This window comes from Temnothorax nylanderi, unplaced genomic scaffold (genome assembly GCF_030848795.1).
Source record: "Temnothorax nylanderi isolate EJ_2023f unplaced genomic scaffold, tnyl_v1.0 TNYL_tig0025_pilon, whole genome shotgun sequence".
NCBI classification, from domain to species: Eukaryota; Metazoa; Arthropoda; class Insecta; order Hymenoptera; family Formicidae; genus Temnothorax; species Temnothorax nylanderi.
Window position 1 is genome coordinate 310,545 of NW_027249087.1, and position 16,989 is coordinate 327,533.

Here is a 16,989-nt window from a genome sequence, read left to right on the forward strand (position 1 = left end):
TGTCCGAGTGACGTGAAGTTGGTAGGAGGTTACCGGGGAGAGGTGGGGATAGAAAACAAACGGAGAACGCGCCTGCGGGCCTGTTGCACTTTTTTACACTCTGCCTCTCTCGCTCCCCCCGAAAAACCGCCTTTTCCGCTCCGTAGAGTCCGAAGCGTGTTAAAAACTGTTTGTTATGCGTCTCGTTTCGAATGCGGAAGCATGCGGACGTGCAAAAACGCGCGAGTGAAAAGGAAAATTGTTTTAGAAAGTAAAATAGCGTGATCTGTACATATGTTACGTAGAATGATGAACAAATTAAGACACTTTCCGTGTCATCGGGCGCAATGTTAAGCAATTACAAAATAACAGAATCGTAAAGTAATAATAAAATTATATAAAAAGAATAGTTTCGCGGTCGTTCGGTTAAATAAAATGCACACAATGAACAATTAACTTTGCTAATCTATCGTCTCGATGGCACTTTCTACACCCCGCGTGTTCCTCGGAGCGAGAAGGCCGCGAGAAGGCTCTCCGGCGGCTCCGGCCTGAAGTTGGCCACTTTGGTTGGATCGAGTGCATCGTTCTTTGGGTGCTCGTCAGCTCGTGTGCACCGCGAGCGTTGTTTTTAGGTTAAGGTCGCCGCAGTCGGCGCAGTCTCACCGTCCTCACCGAGCCCAGCCGAGCTTCCTGCAGATCGTTTAAAATTAATCTTTATTCGCGTCAATTCGATGCGGGACTCGCATCGTAAGGCAGGAAAACGGAAAAGAGAGTATTATGCGCCGGCACGTTCTCAGCGAACGAACGCTTCGAGATTTACTAGATCGCTGCTGAATGTGACGAATCGCGTGACCTTGCAAACGCGATGATTCTACGTTAGTTCGAACGATGAGGGTCGAATTACGGTCATGTCAACGCTCGTTGAGATTGACAGCTCGTACCCCGTCGACGATAACGCCTGCGACCCCAATACGGTCGAGCGTATCAACTCGCCGGTGACGTACAACGATTTTTTCTCTCGGCATCTAATAGGTAACAAACCGTGCGTCATCGGTTTGCAAGCAACCGAGAACTGGCCGTGCAGGCGTGAATGGGTGTCGAATGGTGCGCCCAATTTCGAGGTGCTCCGCACGTTGTTCGGTATGTTATTCGGTAAATTCGACGAATCGGAGAGGGGGGGGGGCCGCTCGGTGCGGATTATTAATGTAATCTCTATTGCCCAGGACATACCATTGTCCCGGTTGCCGATTGTAACAGAAAGTTTTACAATTCGCAATTCAAGAATGACATGTCCATGGAGAGTTACTTGGAGTATTGGGTCGATTACAAGCGGAGCTGCTATGCCAAATCGATGCCGTTGTTGTACTTGAAAGATTGGCATTGCGTAAGGAGCTTCCCCGATGTCCCCATTTACGAAGTGCCTCAGTATTTTGTATCCGACTGGTTGAATGAATATTACATTGCTCATCCCGAACTAAATGACGATTACATGTTTGTGTACATGGGGCCGAAAGAGACCTGGTAAATACATTTTCAATGTTACAATTTTGCTCATGACTACTGTAACTTATTCCCATATCGATTATCGCTTGCTTTCCATGATTGATTTTTAACTATTGCCATGATGTTCAGGACTCCGTTACACGCGGATGTTTTTACGTCGTATAGCTGGTCCGCAAATGTAGTTGGAAGAAAGAGATGGCTGTTCTTTCCTCCACACGAAGAAGACCACCTTCGTGATCTTTATGGACAATTGGCGTACGATGCGGTTTCGGAGGAACTTAACGATCATACGAAATATAAAATGTACGATAGTAAAAAGTTAAAATGTTTCGATGTAACTCAAGAAGCAGGGGAGATTATATTTGTGCCATCTGGATGGCATCATCAAGTTTGGAATTTGGTAAATAGCTGTAGGAATTTTGCAAAAGAATTTAAATCACACATTAATGGAAAATTAAATTACGTGTTGTCTTGTGTAGGAAGATACAATTTCCATTAATCATAATTGGATCAATGGCTGTAATATCACCAATGTATGGTGTGCATTGAAAAAGGAATTGAGATCCGTCATGAAAGAAGTTGACGATTGCAAGGATATGAAGAATTGGAACGAACATTGCCAATTGATGCTAAAAACCTCTTACGGCATGGACTATAAACAGTTTCTCGAATTTATATCATTTATTGCTAAGAATCGTTTACATGCTATGATAAAAAAGGGTCAAGTCATAAGTTTCAATAAGTATCGTTTCGGACGTAATCACTGTTTGTTTGATTTGCGAACACTTAAAACCATATTGGAGGATATTATCACAGACGCGCAAGATCTGTCCGTATACAGTTTGATGTGTGAGAATGATGAAGCCCGCGTGTTATTGAAAAATATTACTTCGTTTCTCGAGTCTTCTTGTAGCATTGAAAATGTAGTTCCTCCATCAACACAAAACCCAATAAACTGTTAACAAACAAGACATATTGTCAAGAAGCCAATTGTAAATTCTGTAAATTCTGTAAATATAGCATGTACTTTCATAGTAGACACCATGTCATTCCTATATGTGTATCAAGTTTTATAAATTTTCCCCCTTAACTTCATTTAAATTTTCTCTTAAAAAGACAACATTTTGCGGAATCGCTTATTTTAAGATTGCTTTTGTACAATAAGCACGTTATGTTAGATGCCGTCTCTCATAGCAGACACAAGTAAAATTTATAGATAATTAAATTTAAGATAATTAAAGGAGAAATTCTCAATTTTAAAAGAAATTGCAAATGTATCATACATACAGTATGATAAAAAGCAATAATCATCTTAGATTCTATAATGAGTATGGCTATATTAAAAGCGCAGACATATGAGTGAAATTCATTTTTACTCTTAAAAAATAATTAAACATAGAAAACGTAATTTTTTTTTCTTTAGTTGAACATATACTACTCTCTAAATGTAAAGATTTACAATAAAAATTTGTTACTTGTACTCTATTAAGCTAAAGTGCAACCTAATCGTGGATACATTGTCTCTGCTGCTTGTAAAACAATAATATCTCGCAAAACGTAACTTATATCTATCTCTTTAACGTATTGTCTTATTTACTTCCCAATTACGTAAGCATAAATATTCTAGTTTCTAAGAATGGCTATACATGCGTGTGCGCATGTGTGCGCCTATATGCATGTGTATGTATATACACTAGAGTACATATGGTATTTTATAATAAAAATATACAAAATTTATAAGATACAAATATCACTTTTTCAGTGAGGAGTGCTCGACATGTTGACAAACTGCTTAGATCACGAATTTTCAATAAAATAATTGAATAATGCACAAGTATACATTATTAGAAATTACATGTTCATAAAAATATATAATTCCTAATAATATATTGTTTATAAATGTGCATCTAGCCTCGTTTCATCTATCGTTCCGATATATGCTACACCTAATATAGATATGCGTGATGTAAAAAAGAATTATAGAAATTTTATTTATCTATAGCAGTACTCCAATTATTTCAATTAATTTTGTAAAATTCGTAGAACCTCTCGGAAAAAAAGAAATAAGAAAACTATAGTTACATTATGTACCTCTTCTCTATATGAAACGCCTGTACATATTTATAATAAAAACATCTCTCTCTTTCTCTCTTTTTTGTGGTTTTCAGTTATAAACTGATACAAAATATTGCACCGGCAAAGAGCTATTTAAAACGAAATGCGTAACTAGCTTTTTTTTCCTACATATGCTCTTTGTTATTAAAGAAAAAGATTGTCATGGTTAAAAATATGGTGAACAATTTTATCGCAGTTTTTTTATACAATTTTTTTTTCTCCGGCCACAAATAAGCAGAGATAGGCGACACATACAACCTACATACCATACCACTTACATCCGCGCAAGTACATACGTACAACATACACCTGTACATTTGTTATTCCTGTATACCTAATCTTCTGAAATTTACAATAGTATCAATTTTTATCTTGCATAGCAAGTATATCTAATATTTAAAGCATCACATGTCACAAAGTCCAACGCATTGATCAACAACAATTAACCACTATTGCAAAGTTTAGACTTTCTGCAATGTGTGCTTACTTTATTGATAAGTAAACTCTTTTTATATACCTTAGATGTACGGTTCTCAATATAATCCTTACATTAATTTTACCGTTTATCAAGGCTGAACAGAAGTGAGCAACAGGATTTTACTCCGCTGCCGATATAGAATCAAATAATATTCATCAATCAATCATCAGTTATCAAGAATCAATTTCTACGAGATTGATTCAAAATGTAACTGATATTCATGCCGTTAAAGGTATGAATATATTGTTGATTATAAAGTAACGTTTATATATCGTTTCTATGTTATGACTGTTTAATTTCTCTGTGTATAATTACCTAACATTTCTTTCATTTTTTACACTTTATTCTTTCTATATTTTATATCTGCTAAAATATAAAATGAATTTCCTTAACAAAGAAGTTATATTACAAGAGATAAATCATATTTATCTCCAAGCTTAGGAAACTATTTTCCTATTTTATATTTATACGTTGTCTCCCTCTCACGAAGATCGTTCAACTATATTATATCACTCAATTATATAGGATGACTTGGTAGCGGCTGTACAGATGGCACCGTCGGTGTAGCTGGTGTTGTCGGTACAGGTACTGGCGTTGACGGTATCGGTTGATGCGTTTGTCGCGGCGGGGAAAGAAGCTCTTGCCTATCCCTTTCTCGTTCCCGACCCGGTCGCCACGCTTCCAATAAAGCTTCGACTCGCTCTTCTGTAGGTCCCCATCGCGCAGCACCAGCTGGATTTTGTAACCATACAACTAGCGTGCCGTGGACTGCTCGGATGTTTACTTCACCTCTGGAATGGAGAAGAGAAAAATATATATTCAACATTTCTTTCATATACATATGTCATATATGATATATATCACACGTATGCCAAGTCTAATCAAGATATAAACGTACTTTGGAAGAATATGTTGGAATCCGTGTCTGTACTCGTGTTCCATAGCGGGTACTACTACTTGTTTGCGCTTAAAGTGACTGCCCTCGAGCTTTATGAGCGCATTAGGAGCCGGATCACGCCACTCCGGTAAAAATACCACGAACGACAAAGGCTCGGCCGAATCAGCCAAGAGACGCTCGAAGTGGTTGACCATAGCTTCCATAAGTTCTTCGCAGTAGGGTGGATTTGCTTGAAACGATCCGCTGACCGGCCTAAAGTCCAAGAATGGTCCCCTTGATCCAAAATACGAGTCTGTATCGGCGAACGCTGAACAATACTGCCGAAAGTAACAGTTCAGAGGCGAGGCAAAACATTCGAACGTTACGCCGAATGATCGCTGAAGGCATTCAAAAACCGTCACTGGAAGAGCCATCTGAGTTGCTTGGCCCTCGTTGATCCCGAGGTACGTTTGATAGCGTTTCAGCATACACCAAACGCGTGACAGAAACATTTCGAACTTTTTGTCGTCGAAACCGTTATACCTATACAAATGTTCCAGTTTAGCAAAGTGTGTGTTATTAATATACATGGTGTCACCGTGAAAGCGCAGCATTATTTGCTCGCGCTCAGGGAGGTAATCAACCTGTGGAAGTCTCGGCGTGGGAAGGGAAAATTGCACTGGATAACACCAAACTTTTCTCTGCGTGCTAGCAGGGCCTCCTAACGGTATAACGTCCCCCAGACCATTGTCTTTGAGGATCTGGTTGTTTTTATCTTTCACTTTCTTCGCATATTCTGTCGATAGATGATAAATTTTCAGGCATATGCCTTCAACGCTAGCTTTAACGGTCGCCGTCAGGTGCGGTTGACATTGTCGCTTCAGATGGGCAAGTCTGTCCTGGAAATCGTCGAACGTAGCGCCCACCGTTCTTCTCAACCACTGGAAGGTGTCTTCCGCGTTCCACTTGACCACCTTCCGACTCTCGGATGACGCCGCTCTTGATTCTACCATATTTTTTGCTGCTTCGGCGTAACGCGACAATTGCTTCCTCGCATCCCCCGTGAATTTCGGCCTTACCAATTTAATGGGAATATCGTTCATGATCTCGCGATACATGGACATTGAAATCTCGGGGAAGCATTGACTCGGTAGCAGCGGATCTGATCCGCAATCGATAACCTTCCGTTCCATTAGCCACCTGTTGAAGGAATCTTTCGGCGCGTCTATAGATTCGCGAGTGTGACATAACTCTTGATAACACTGCCGTAACTTTGATAGCAAAGCGCAGCGCAGAGCTTCTGCCTCAGGATGAACGTGCATCAAATTTGATGGTGCTCGTTCATATATTATAACATTTGTAGGTATCTCCAAATCCCATGGACCCCTGTAACAATGAACAAATTATTCGTTCACTTTACTGTAAATATGTCTTAACATCCTAATAAAATCAAATACATACGCCAATACAAATTTCTTTGCCGGTGGAACAGCTCCATCCTCTGATGCTCTTCGTTTTAATGTAGCACCTGGTGTACTAGGTGGAATGGTTCCATTTCCGGGCGGAGGTGGTACGCCACAAATCCCAAGTGGGTCCGTGATTGGATCAAACTTTGATAGGATACATATATAACGTTACATTTTACCTCTTTATCACAAAATTTGGATACTTATTTGTGACATTTTGCAGTACCTGTGGTTTCAAGGAAGGTACTACCCACAAAGATTCTCCGGTCAATTTATTCCAGAAATATGGCCGATTTTCACGTTTACTCCAAAACTTCTTCCAACCTTGTTGCTGAAGTTCTAGAGATAACTCGAGCTCTGGAAAGCTACCTGGTGGTGCACCCTGTAAAAAAGAGAAAAAGAAATAAGTCAGTCCTAATTTGATTAATGATTTTGATGAATTAATTTGACAAATTAGAATCATTAAAAATGTGTAAAAATTCGTTTTTTGGCATACCTGAGTTATAAGAGGTGGTTGTTGTATGTGACCAAGCTGCGGACAGTGATCAGCTACAGTTGGCGCAGGTGTTAATATAGGTGTTTGGAGCTTAACAGGCGTAGGAACTATAACTTGCGCTACTGATGAATTTGTATCCTGCTGTAGTGCTTGATGATGGTGATGCATGACTGGCAACGAAGACACCGACTGTCCTGATAAGGCTTCCCAATTCGAGGTATTGGGTACATCTTGCTTTCCTCCGCTTACTTCGTTCATGGTTTGATATGCACCGTGTTGCAAAATACTAAAAACATTAATCCAAATATATTGTTACATGACAAGTATCTATCAAAAAATATGTATATATTCTCTAATTATGATACCTTATATAAAGGCTGTTATAATAAGGTTACTAAAATACATAATTTATAATTTTATCAAAGATACATGTAATTTAAAATTATCAGAGTCATGACGCAATCAGTTACAACATGATATAATAACTTAATATAGCAAAAGTAACATATACTTTCAATCAAATTATATATAAATATGACAACATATTTACAACGCTAAAGTAATACTTTTATTGAAATAAAATGCATTTTTATATTCAGCTTACACATATTTTTTATCAATCAAATAATACTGTACAAGAGATACAAAGGAGACTTGCGAGAATTCAAAAGAAAACAGCCTGACGAGGTGGTGGTAAGGGTAAGGAATTGAGATGGTGCATCAGAGATGCTGGCGCAGGGAGCACGCTGCGGTTTGCACAATTTGGTCCATCCACATTCCACGCGTGTTCGCGCACACAATGTGAAAAAAGAACACGGATAATTACGCGACAACCGCGGGATTTCTCGGGACGTCGCGTCCGCGCGACTCGACAGGCTCGACAGCTCACTCGCGGTGCGTGTGGCACACAATGTTTGTTTACATACTGAGAAAACGTCCGGGAGATTGGAGAAAAATACGCGGTTTCTCGCGTCGCCGGATCGGTCCCGGGTGCACGAAATGCACCGCGGTCGAGAGGAGGCTTACCAGAGCTGGCGATACCCTCAATTCATGAGAAATGCGCGACGGCACTTAGAATTCATTCATGATTTGTGAAATTTGACGCAACGATATCCACCCGTACGACGCCATTTGCTTAAACTGGAGGAACGGGGTATGCACGCAGCGAGGGGAGAGAACGTAAGGCCGCGTTCGCAACGTATCGGGATGCGCTCGCGTCGCTTCGAAAGACGCTCGAACGCGATTGGCGATCCGATCGCTTACGTCGTCATGTCGCCCATACGAAGAGAACACGTCGAGTTTAGGGAATAACGCGGTGGCCAATCGGCGTCCCGCATTTCCGACAGTCACGATTACGTAACGGCGGATGATTGGACGCGCCTCGTCATCCACCAATTATCCGCCGCGTCTCATCAAGGCCGTATAATTGCATCCCCCTGCCTCTCTCGGAAATTAATCTAGTTATTTTTCTGACGTTCGCAGACTGCACAGTGCACGGTCAACCGGGTCAACATAAATCGATATTTTTGACCATTTTTGACGGTTTCGATGTGATCAAGAAGCACGAGGTCCACGAGGTATTTGCAAAATGTAAAAGTTTATACCAAAGGAAAAGTGAAAGAGCAAAATATTTTATACGAAAGAGAACTGAAAAAGTAATCTGGAGTCTAATAAAAATATAAGGAGAACGATTAACGATAAGATGGCGAAAGCAATTGTAACGTGCCAAAGTTATGAATTGAAGACGCTTAATCTATAATTAGAAAAAAGGGAAAAAAATTATACTAAATTGTTGATGTTGATAAAGTGTTGTGCACGTTGAGTGCTTTGCGTTGTTCCTTAAAAGTCGCTTTTAAGGAGAATAATTTCGCGTGAAAATGACGGATCCCTCGTTGATGAATACAGATCAGACATATTGTTGGAACACCGAAGTGGGTCAGCAAGATGCAAAGTATTATCCGATTCCTCAAGTGTCCAACTTTCCTGACTACACTCAGCCTCCCAATTACAATTCTTCGTATTCCTACAACGTGCCTCCTCCCAATGTATCAGGTATTCCTCCTCTTAATATACCAAACATTCCTCCGCCCAATGTATCAAATATCCTTCCTCCGAATGTATCGAATATCCCTGCCGATGTTAATCTACCAAATTCAATGTACCATTTTACACCTACCTATCATAATGAAGCGGCCAATTTTCCCACCAATATTCCTTACCAGAATCGAATGAATTCACAGTGCGGCGATCAGTATTACGGCGGAACGGATTCTGCACATGAATATATGAATGATAATTATGCAAGCTGGAATGTGAAATCTGAAAATGTATATAATGACAATGCTGGTAACGATTGGCACTCGAATAACTTCTCTGCGAGCTGGACAACGTATCAAAGTACTCCTACTCCATGCTACAATACAAGCGGGACAACATATAACAAAGAGAGATTATGTTCAACGCAGATGTATGAAACGTCGCCAAGACTGGAAGAGCCTAAATGGAAATACGATAACAGGGAAATGCCCAAGCGTGCAATTAGCAGACAGAGATCTAGAAGTCCACGTAGCAAGCAAGAAAAAGTGTTCAGATCACAATATCAGAATCACAGAGACAGATATCATCAGCACAATAGAGGGACATCTAGTTCGAGAGACTCCATGTATGATAGTAAGCACTTTGAAAGATTTCCATCTAAAAAACATGGAAGTTGTACATCTCATTCAGATGAGTCGTACATAAGCAGTAAAAGCAGGAAAAGATCAAAATCGCGGGAGCCTACTTCAACTAGAGACACTACGCCAACCAATAACAGTAAACGAACAAAGGGTCCTACTGAGAGAGAGATATTGTTAGAAAAATATAGGTAAGAGTTTTATAATTGCATTGGTCCTTGCATGTAAAATTTATTTTTCAGAAAAAACGTGAAATTCATTGGTTACCATGTTGATTCTTGTTGTATGGTACACGTTCTATATGCAAAAGTTATATATATGTGCTTACAAAATAAAATATTTAAGTAATTATAAAAATTGTTATTAGACGTAATTATTGTGCAACGAGTAAGGACATAAAGCGAAAACTAAATGAATTATCAGCAATGGGATCTAAAGGTATACTTGAAATAGAGAAAAAGATTTGGACACGCACATCGCCAGCGGATCTTTACTATGTCAGGGATGAAAATAATCCGAAAATAATGAAAAGTACTCCTAAGCTACAAGAATTGTGTACAACATTTAAGACAGCGTTGATAGACAGAGCTGCTGGAGCAAGGGAATTGCAGGTACATTTATTTTCCATAAATTGTCTTATGTAAAGGAATTGCGTAAAATTATACTTTTTTATTTTTCTTAGCCACCTTATGAACCACCTCCAAGAAAAACAAGAGCGCGTCTTTGTCGTCATAAGTCTGAAGCTTGCAGTAGCTCTTCATCCGATAGTGAAAATTCTATGGATGAAGATGATAGAACGATGGAAGAGTTAATGGCAAAGAAACAGCATCCACAAAGATTGCATCCTGAAATGTGGTTCAACGATCCTGGAGAAGTAATATCGAGAAATGTTTTATAAATCTATTTTTTTTACGTTAACTTTAACACTTTAAAAATGTATTGTCATTTTTTTAATTATAGATGAACGACGGTCCATTATGTAGATGTAGCGCGAAATCAAGACGCTCGGGTATAAGACACGGGATTTATGCTGGAGAAGGTGCAATAAACAAGTGTGATTTAAGTACGAATAATGCGGATAAATTATATCACTATAGGATAACGATCAGTCCACCGACAAATTTTCTCACCAAGACACCGACGATTATCAAACATGACGAACATGAATTCATATTTGAAGGCTTCTCCATGCTTTCTCACTTTCCATTGGTCAAGTTACCTACGTGCAAAGTTATTAGATTTAATATTGAATACACAATTCTTTACATAGCAGAGAAATTGCCGGAAAATTTTACAATACAAGAGCTGGACTTCTTTCGTAAGCAGTTTCCTCTATAACAAAACATTTTTTCTCACAATATTCATCCTAACTAAAATATTTTAAATTTTTACAGAAACGTATTTATTTAAAGAGGTTTTGGAGCTTGTAGATTTTGATCTACACGCGGCACAGGATAAATCCGGCTGCGGACAGTTTCATTTTATGCCGAGATTTGTACGTGACTTGACTGACAACGGTCAAGAGGTCCTATCGATGAATGAAGTTTTGAATTATTTGATAAAGAGCAGTACTCTTTTAATAATTCCAAACGATCTATCTAGATTGGTGGTGATGCCACAATACAAATGGCAAGATTTTGCTGACGAGGTAAAGGGAATGGTCGTGACTTATCCAGGGAAAAAACCATGCAGCGTTCGCGTTGATCAGCTGGATAGAAATCAAGAAGACCAATCCAATAAGGTATCGCTTGCTTATCCCGAGATAGTTCACTTTGGTATCCGTCCACCACAGCTTAGCTACGCAGGAAATGCAGAGTAAGTATCTTATACTTATCAATCAATAATATATCACATAATTGCACGATCTTAATATTTCGATTCCCGATCAGTTTAAAGAGTTATTAGGTTTTTAATTATATGTAGTCACTTTATTTCACACAAATAATTATATTAATAATAACAAACGTAGAAATAAATTATATTTTATGCCTAAAATCGCAGAATTTTTCAGAAGTAATTGAATCTAATTAATGTATAAGAAACATGAAACCTCTTTTTAAATTTTTTGGAAGTTACATTTTTTGAGCACACACTGCTTGTGCTTTAAATATAGTTCTATGCATTTATAACATGCATTTTATAAATTTATCTAGTTACCAAAAAGCCTGGAGAGATTACGTGAAATTTCGACATCTACTCGCAAACATGTCGAAACCGTCCTTCGAAGATAAGAGAAAATTAGAGGCAAAGGAGAATAAATTGCAGGAGTTACGCACCCAGAGCAAAATGAAGCGAGATGTCACGGTCGACGTCAGCTCCGAAGGATTTTACAGAACCGGCATTATGTGCGATATCGTGCAGCACGCGATGTTGATACCGGTACTAGTCTGCCACTTGAGGTTCCACAAATCTCTGGACAATCTGGAACGCACATTGGGATACGAGTTCAAAAACAGGTACCTGCTCCAGCTGGCTCTCACGCATCCCAGCTACCGTGAGAATTTCGGCACAAATCCGGATCACGCGCGGAACTCCCTGACGAATTGCGGCATAAGGCAGCCCGAGTACGGCGACCGCAGGATCCACTATATGAACACGCGTAAACGCGGTATCAACACGTTGATCAACATAATGTCCAGATTCGGCGCGAAAACGGAAACGGAGTCGTCGATAGCACACAATGAACGACTAGAATTTCTCGGCGACGCGGTCGTCGAGTTTCTCACCTCCATCCATCTCTTCCATATGTTTCCGGATTTGGAGGAGGGCGGTTTGGCTACTTACAGAGCGGCGATCGTGCAAAATCAGCATCTCGCCGTGTTGGCGAAAAAACTGAATTTGGAGGAATACATGCTCTATGCGCACGGTAGTGATCTCTGCCATGACTTGGAGCTGAGGCATGCAATGGCGAATTGCTTCGAAGCGTTGATGGGCTCGCTGTTTCTTGATGGAGGGATAGAAGTAGCTGATCGGGTCTTCGGGGAGACACTCTTCAAAGGTGAAGAAGATCTTGCCAAAGTTTGGGTGAATTATCCACGGCATCCCCTTCAGGAACAGGAACCGACAGGAGATAGACAGTGGATTCCCAGCTTCGAACTGTTGCAGGTATTGCTAAGCTATTTTGAACAAACGTTTTCTCTCGACTGTGAAATGCTTCTTTTATCTTTTCTTATGTTGTATGTTACCAGAAATTGACCAAGTTCGAGGAATCAATTGGAATAGAATTCACTCATATCCGTCTTCTTGCTAGAGCGTTTACGGATCGTAGTATAGGGTATACTAATTTAACATTAGGATCTAATCAACGGCTAGAATTTCTAGGAGACACTGTGTTGCAGCTTATCGTTTCTGAATACTTGTATAAGTTCTTTCCGGAACATCATGAAGGACATTTATCGGTAAGCGATATTATTCATAGATCATTTTGATGATTTTTTTTTATCACAATCGATTATTATATTTGTACACAGTTGTTACGGAGTTCCCTTGTAAATAATAAAACGCAAGCAGTTGTCTGTGACGATCTCGGTATGACTCAGTATGCGCTTTACGGGAATCCGAAAGCCGAATTAAAGACAAAAGACAGAGCAGATTTATTAGAAGCTTTTCTTGGCGCACTTTATGTCGATAAGGGTTTAAAGTATTGTCACGTGTTTTGTGATGTATGCTTCTTCCCACGTTTGCAAGATTTTATCATGAATCAGGACTGGAATGATCCAAAGAGCAAACTACAACAGTGTTGCTTAACTTTAAGAACTATGGACGGTGGTGAACCAGATATTCCCGTGTACAAGTAAGTTTTTAATCTACAAAAAAAATTTTTAAATTACAAATAGTCATCAAATCATTTTTGCAAATGTCTCAATTCTTGCTAGAGATGTATCACAAGGATTAAATGTTTGCAAAGGGATATTTCCATAATTTTATATGGTTTACTTTTTCTTCAGAGTCATCGAGTGTAAAGGGCCAACTAATACAAGAGTTTATACAGTTGCTGTATATTTTCAAGGAAAACGACTTGCTACGGCTTCAGGACATAGTATCCAAGAAGCGGAAATGAACTCTGCCAAAGAAGCTTTAGAAAAATCACAAGGTATTACATGCATAAAAATGATAAAATAATTATACAAGATGATTAAAAAATCATTAATAGATATATCGTCATAGATATATCACAATATAGAATCTGTCTTTTCTTAGCCAAAATTAGATTTTTTTTCTTATACAAATTTTAATTCTTAAATATCTCAAATATCTTGATAACTATATAAAGCTTCGTTAAAATCTTATTAAAATATATTTGATATGAACAAAGAATAAACTATTATTTATATTTAAAATTTAGAATAATCTTCTATTTTAATTAAAAAATTGTAATATCTTTAAATTTTTAATAAGGAAAATTTGATTATTTTTGTAGATTTATTCCCACAACTGGATCACCAAAAACGTGTAATAGCAAAAAGTATGAAGATGCAGCAGTGGCCGAATAAACAGAAAGTAAAAGGAAAATCTGAGAAAAGGCCCTATGACAGATCCGATGATTCTGACTGTAGCCAAAGTCGGAGAAGAAGTCGTAGTAGAGAACGTAATATCTCGAAAAAAAGAGAGACTTGATAGTTTTATTATTTTATTGTCAATGTAATAAATGTATCATGATTTTTATTTTCTGCAGTGGGAAATACATAGAACATAAAAATATAAAAATAATATTTTTACATGTATATTCACATGTATATTTTCTAATGTTTGTATATCTTGTTCCATGACAAAATAATCTCGATTTCCATCGTGTTCAAATCTTCTTTCAGAAATTCACTAGGTAAACAAATGATAATGTGAGAAACTGATGGTTAATGATATATTCATATTGTTGCAAGCAGAATGAAAGAAATGTGCATGTGTGTTACTTAATACCATGGCAATTTAAACGATTTTTATTTTACTTCCATTCTACTAATGCACAGATTTAGATTTATTTTCTCATGGAACGAGAAATTTGTTATATATGTATAAATCATTACAGCTGTCTTCCTTTTTGCTAGCAATTTATATGGCCTACTTTTACTATGTACATTTGGTTACAATTTGGAAAAGATTTCAATTATTTACCTCGTTCTGTCAATATTGGATTGTCTTGATTCAATAAAGAACTGTCTTCATTAATTATAGCGTTACACTGTTCAATATTATTACAAATGTTTTGCAACTCCCAATGTTTTTTCAATAGAGCAAGATTTAGATGAAATAACCCATACCGGAAACACTGTATTTGAGTGCACGTAGCGACGCTGTGGAGCTGTATTCCCAAGTCGTGAACCAAAGTTTTTAAATACATGTCGTTCTCGTTAATGCAAACAATTTCTGAAAAAATATGTTAAAAATTATTAATTAATAATCAATATGGTAAAGTTATTAATCAATATGGTTTATATTTAATAGATATCATAACATTTACCTAATGTGAATTCAGGAGATGTAAAGTCTATACATTTTATGTTATATATCATTGGAATGTGTGTATCGACAGGTCTCACTGGACCTTGTACAGCTAACTCGTATGCAGCTTGACTCTGCATGTTCACTCCACATAATCTAGGAAAGTCAATATAAATTAAATCTCACATAACTAATGAATAATATTATACATATCTATCGTATAACATACTCAAACATCTTTCTTTGATGAGCAGACTGCATGGAAGCGCATATTTTGTCTATTGCACTGCGCTTAATATATTTATATGTAGATTTTTCGATGATTTTCCCAGTTATAAAATAGGTGTCTGTTGCCTGCCCCAAGAGACCTTTAACTCGATAACTAGTCGGAGATTTAGAATCCTTCAATTTGTGAGCCCAGTTGGTACCATTGTTAATACCGCAGACCATGAGACCCGACATATCTTTGCTTAGGTAATTAGCGCATATCAATTTGAAGTCTCTAGGTTGATATCGTGGACCTACGACTAATGGATGATCCGCGTAGCTCGGATGTACAAGTACCTTCATCTTCCTAGTTGTATCACCTTCAATGCGCACATGTTTGATCGGTGGACGTACCCGCATACTGTTCAAATCTAAAAATTAGGAATTGGTTCTTGAGAAGGTCAGTTCAGGTTTCTTTTCAAAAGCAACAAGATTGTCTTAATTACACCCTTTATATAGATTTTTTGTCCCTTATTTGCTCCATATTTTTTTTAATTTCAAATATGAAAAGAGTAAAGGATTAAGAGCTGCTTCTTTCAGCTGTTATTTTATATTAAAAATAAAACAATATATCGTGGTGGAAAGGACGAAGAAACAAGGAAGAATTAAATTAAATAGAGCAAATGAGTATTATTTGTCATCTATAAAATATCACAGTAGAATAAATTACAGGCATATCCTAACCTTCGCAGAGACGAAGAATTATGGTATCCCGTGCGTTTAAATACGTGACCATTGGCGGTTTGTAAACAGCAAATACTCCATTTAACGCTTTCCACGCTGTTCTAGCGTGGAAAACTACCTTTTCCACTTTCGGGGCCAGAGTATTCATCCTTCTGCCAAAAGTCCGGTGGGGAAGCACCGCTTTCCGTTCACTCTCGCTGACAAAATCACGTTACTGACGATACGGGAATCGCGCAATTACAGCGGCTTCCTCGAATTTTCCAACAGACGTTAAAGGAGGATCAGTTTTGCGATAAATGCTTAATAAAGAAAGGGTCAAGTTGTTATTGCCGCAGTCAGCTGTTTATTTATATATACACGTGCATATCTCCTCTCTCTCTCTCTAAGGCTGCGTTCGGGGAGCGCGCTATTAGCGCTATTGCATCATTCTATCTTTATCGCTCATCAAGTGTAGACCAAGGATAGAATAAGCGAATAGCGCTAATAGCGCGCTCCCCGAACGCAGCCTAATATTCGCTCACGTGGTCGCGCAGCAGGGGCGACGCAAGAGGAGACATGTGATCGCCAAGAGGAAACCCGGAATATCAACTCCGGAAAATCGGAGATACCTATAAATCGGCGCGAAACTCTGAAAGCGAAGCGATGATAAAAATACAATCAAGTCCTAGTATTTGTCAGTATATTTTTTTATATACAGTATTTATTATCTAGGATGATTTTCGTGATATTCTTTATTTTAGACTTCACATGTCGCACAAAAAAGAGAAACACGAAACGTCGCTTCCTCGCGGGGGTCGAACGCTGCCCCCCGCGTCCGAGGTCAGCTACTTCCGGATCTGAATATCCTGTATCGCGTATCTAGATAGTCTAGATCAGTCTAGATACTCATGCGTCTGCGACTCGAAAAACCGCGACAGCTCAGACAGCTGACGGCTGACGCGAAGGAATTAAATGGCAGGTCGACAATGATGTTCGAATCAACGACCGGAAATGCGGTCATGGGTCTTCTT

General features: G+C 38.5%; 4 protein-coding genes across 7 annotated transcripts; 2 read left to right on the plus strand and 2 right to left on the minus strand.

Moving 5' to 3' along the window:
• The first annotated feature begins 125 nt into the window (after positions 1 to 125).
• Positions 126 to 3,633, plus strand: Jmjd4 (jumonji domain containing 4). The gene is made up of 4 exons (XM_071701327.1): positions 126 to 1,119; positions 1,203 to 1,500; positions 1,612 to 1,882; positions 1,962 to 3,633. The coding sequence occupies exons 1-4, from the start codon at positions 888 to 890 to the stop codon at positions 2,442 to 2,444; spliced, it is 1,284 nt and encodes a 427-aa protein (XP_071557428.1). The 5' UTR covers positions 126 to 887; the 3' UTR covers positions 2,445 to 3,633.
• On the minus strand, positions 2,837 to 8,062 carry Pcif1 (Phosphorylated CTD-interacting factor 1). 3 transcript variants are annotated; one of them, XM_071701320.1, is made up of 6 exons: positions 7,941 to 8,062; positions 6,915 to 7,200; positions 6,645 to 6,800; positions 6,414 to 6,562; positions 4,974 to 6,338; positions 2,837 to 4,866 (listed from the first exon to the last, which is right to left on the minus strand). In XM_071701320.1, the coding sequence occupies exons 2-6, from the start codon at positions 7,170 to 7,172 to the stop codon at positions 4,593 to 4,595; spliced, it is 2,202 nt and encodes a 733-aa protein (XP_071557421.1). In that variant the 5' UTR covers positions 7,173 to 7,200; positions 7,941 to 8,062; the 3' UTR covers positions 2,837 to 4,592. The 3 variants fall into 3 exon arrangements, with proteins under 3 accessions (XP_071557421.1, XP_071557422.1, XP_071557423.1); XM_071701321.1 differs by lacking the exon at positions 7,941 to 8,062 and adding an exon at positions 7,573 to 7,712; XM_071701322.1 differs by lacking the exon at positions 7,941 to 8,062 and adding an exon at positions 7,551 to 7,658.
• Positions 8,063 to 8,379: 317 nt separating this feature from the next.
• Drosha (ribonuclease 3 drosha) lies at positions 8,380 to 14,755 on the plus strand. 2 transcript variants are annotated; one of them, XM_071701335.1, is made up of 11 exons: positions 8,380 to 9,780; positions 9,957 to 10,200; positions 10,272 to 10,463; positions 10,550 to 10,652; positions 10,860 to 10,907; positions 10,984 to 11,404; positions 11,743 to 12,694; positions 12,778 to 12,987; positions 13,060 to 13,382; positions 13,537 to 13,682; positions 14,010 to 14,755. In XM_071701335.1, exons 1-11 carry the CDS (start codon positions 8,792 to 8,794, stop codon positions 14,204 to 14,206), a joined length of 3,825 nt encoding a protein of 1,274 aa, XP_071557436.1. In that variant the 5' UTR covers positions 8,380 to 8,791; the 3' UTR covers positions 14,207 to 14,755. The 2 variants fall into 2 exon arrangements, with proteins under 2 accessions (XP_071557436.1, XP_071557435.1); XM_071701334.1 differs by having other exon boundaries at positions 10,550 to 10,907.
• On the minus strand, positions 14,207 to 16,905 carry LOC139769865 (pseudouridylate synthase TRUB2, mitochondrial). Its single transcript, XM_071701336.1, has 5 exons — positions 16,486 to 16,905; positions 15,980 to 16,361; positions 15,258 to 15,666; positions 15,048 to 15,184; positions 14,207 to 14,953 (listed from the first exon to the last, which is right to left on the minus strand). The coding sequence occupies exons 2-5, from the start codon at positions 16,125 to 16,127 to the stop codon at positions 14,694 to 14,696; spliced, it is 954 nt and encodes a 317-aa protein (XP_071557437.1). The 5' UTR covers positions 16,128 to 16,361; positions 16,486 to 16,905; the 3' UTR covers positions 14,207 to 14,693.
• Positions 16,906 to 16,989: the final 84 nt, after the last annotated feature.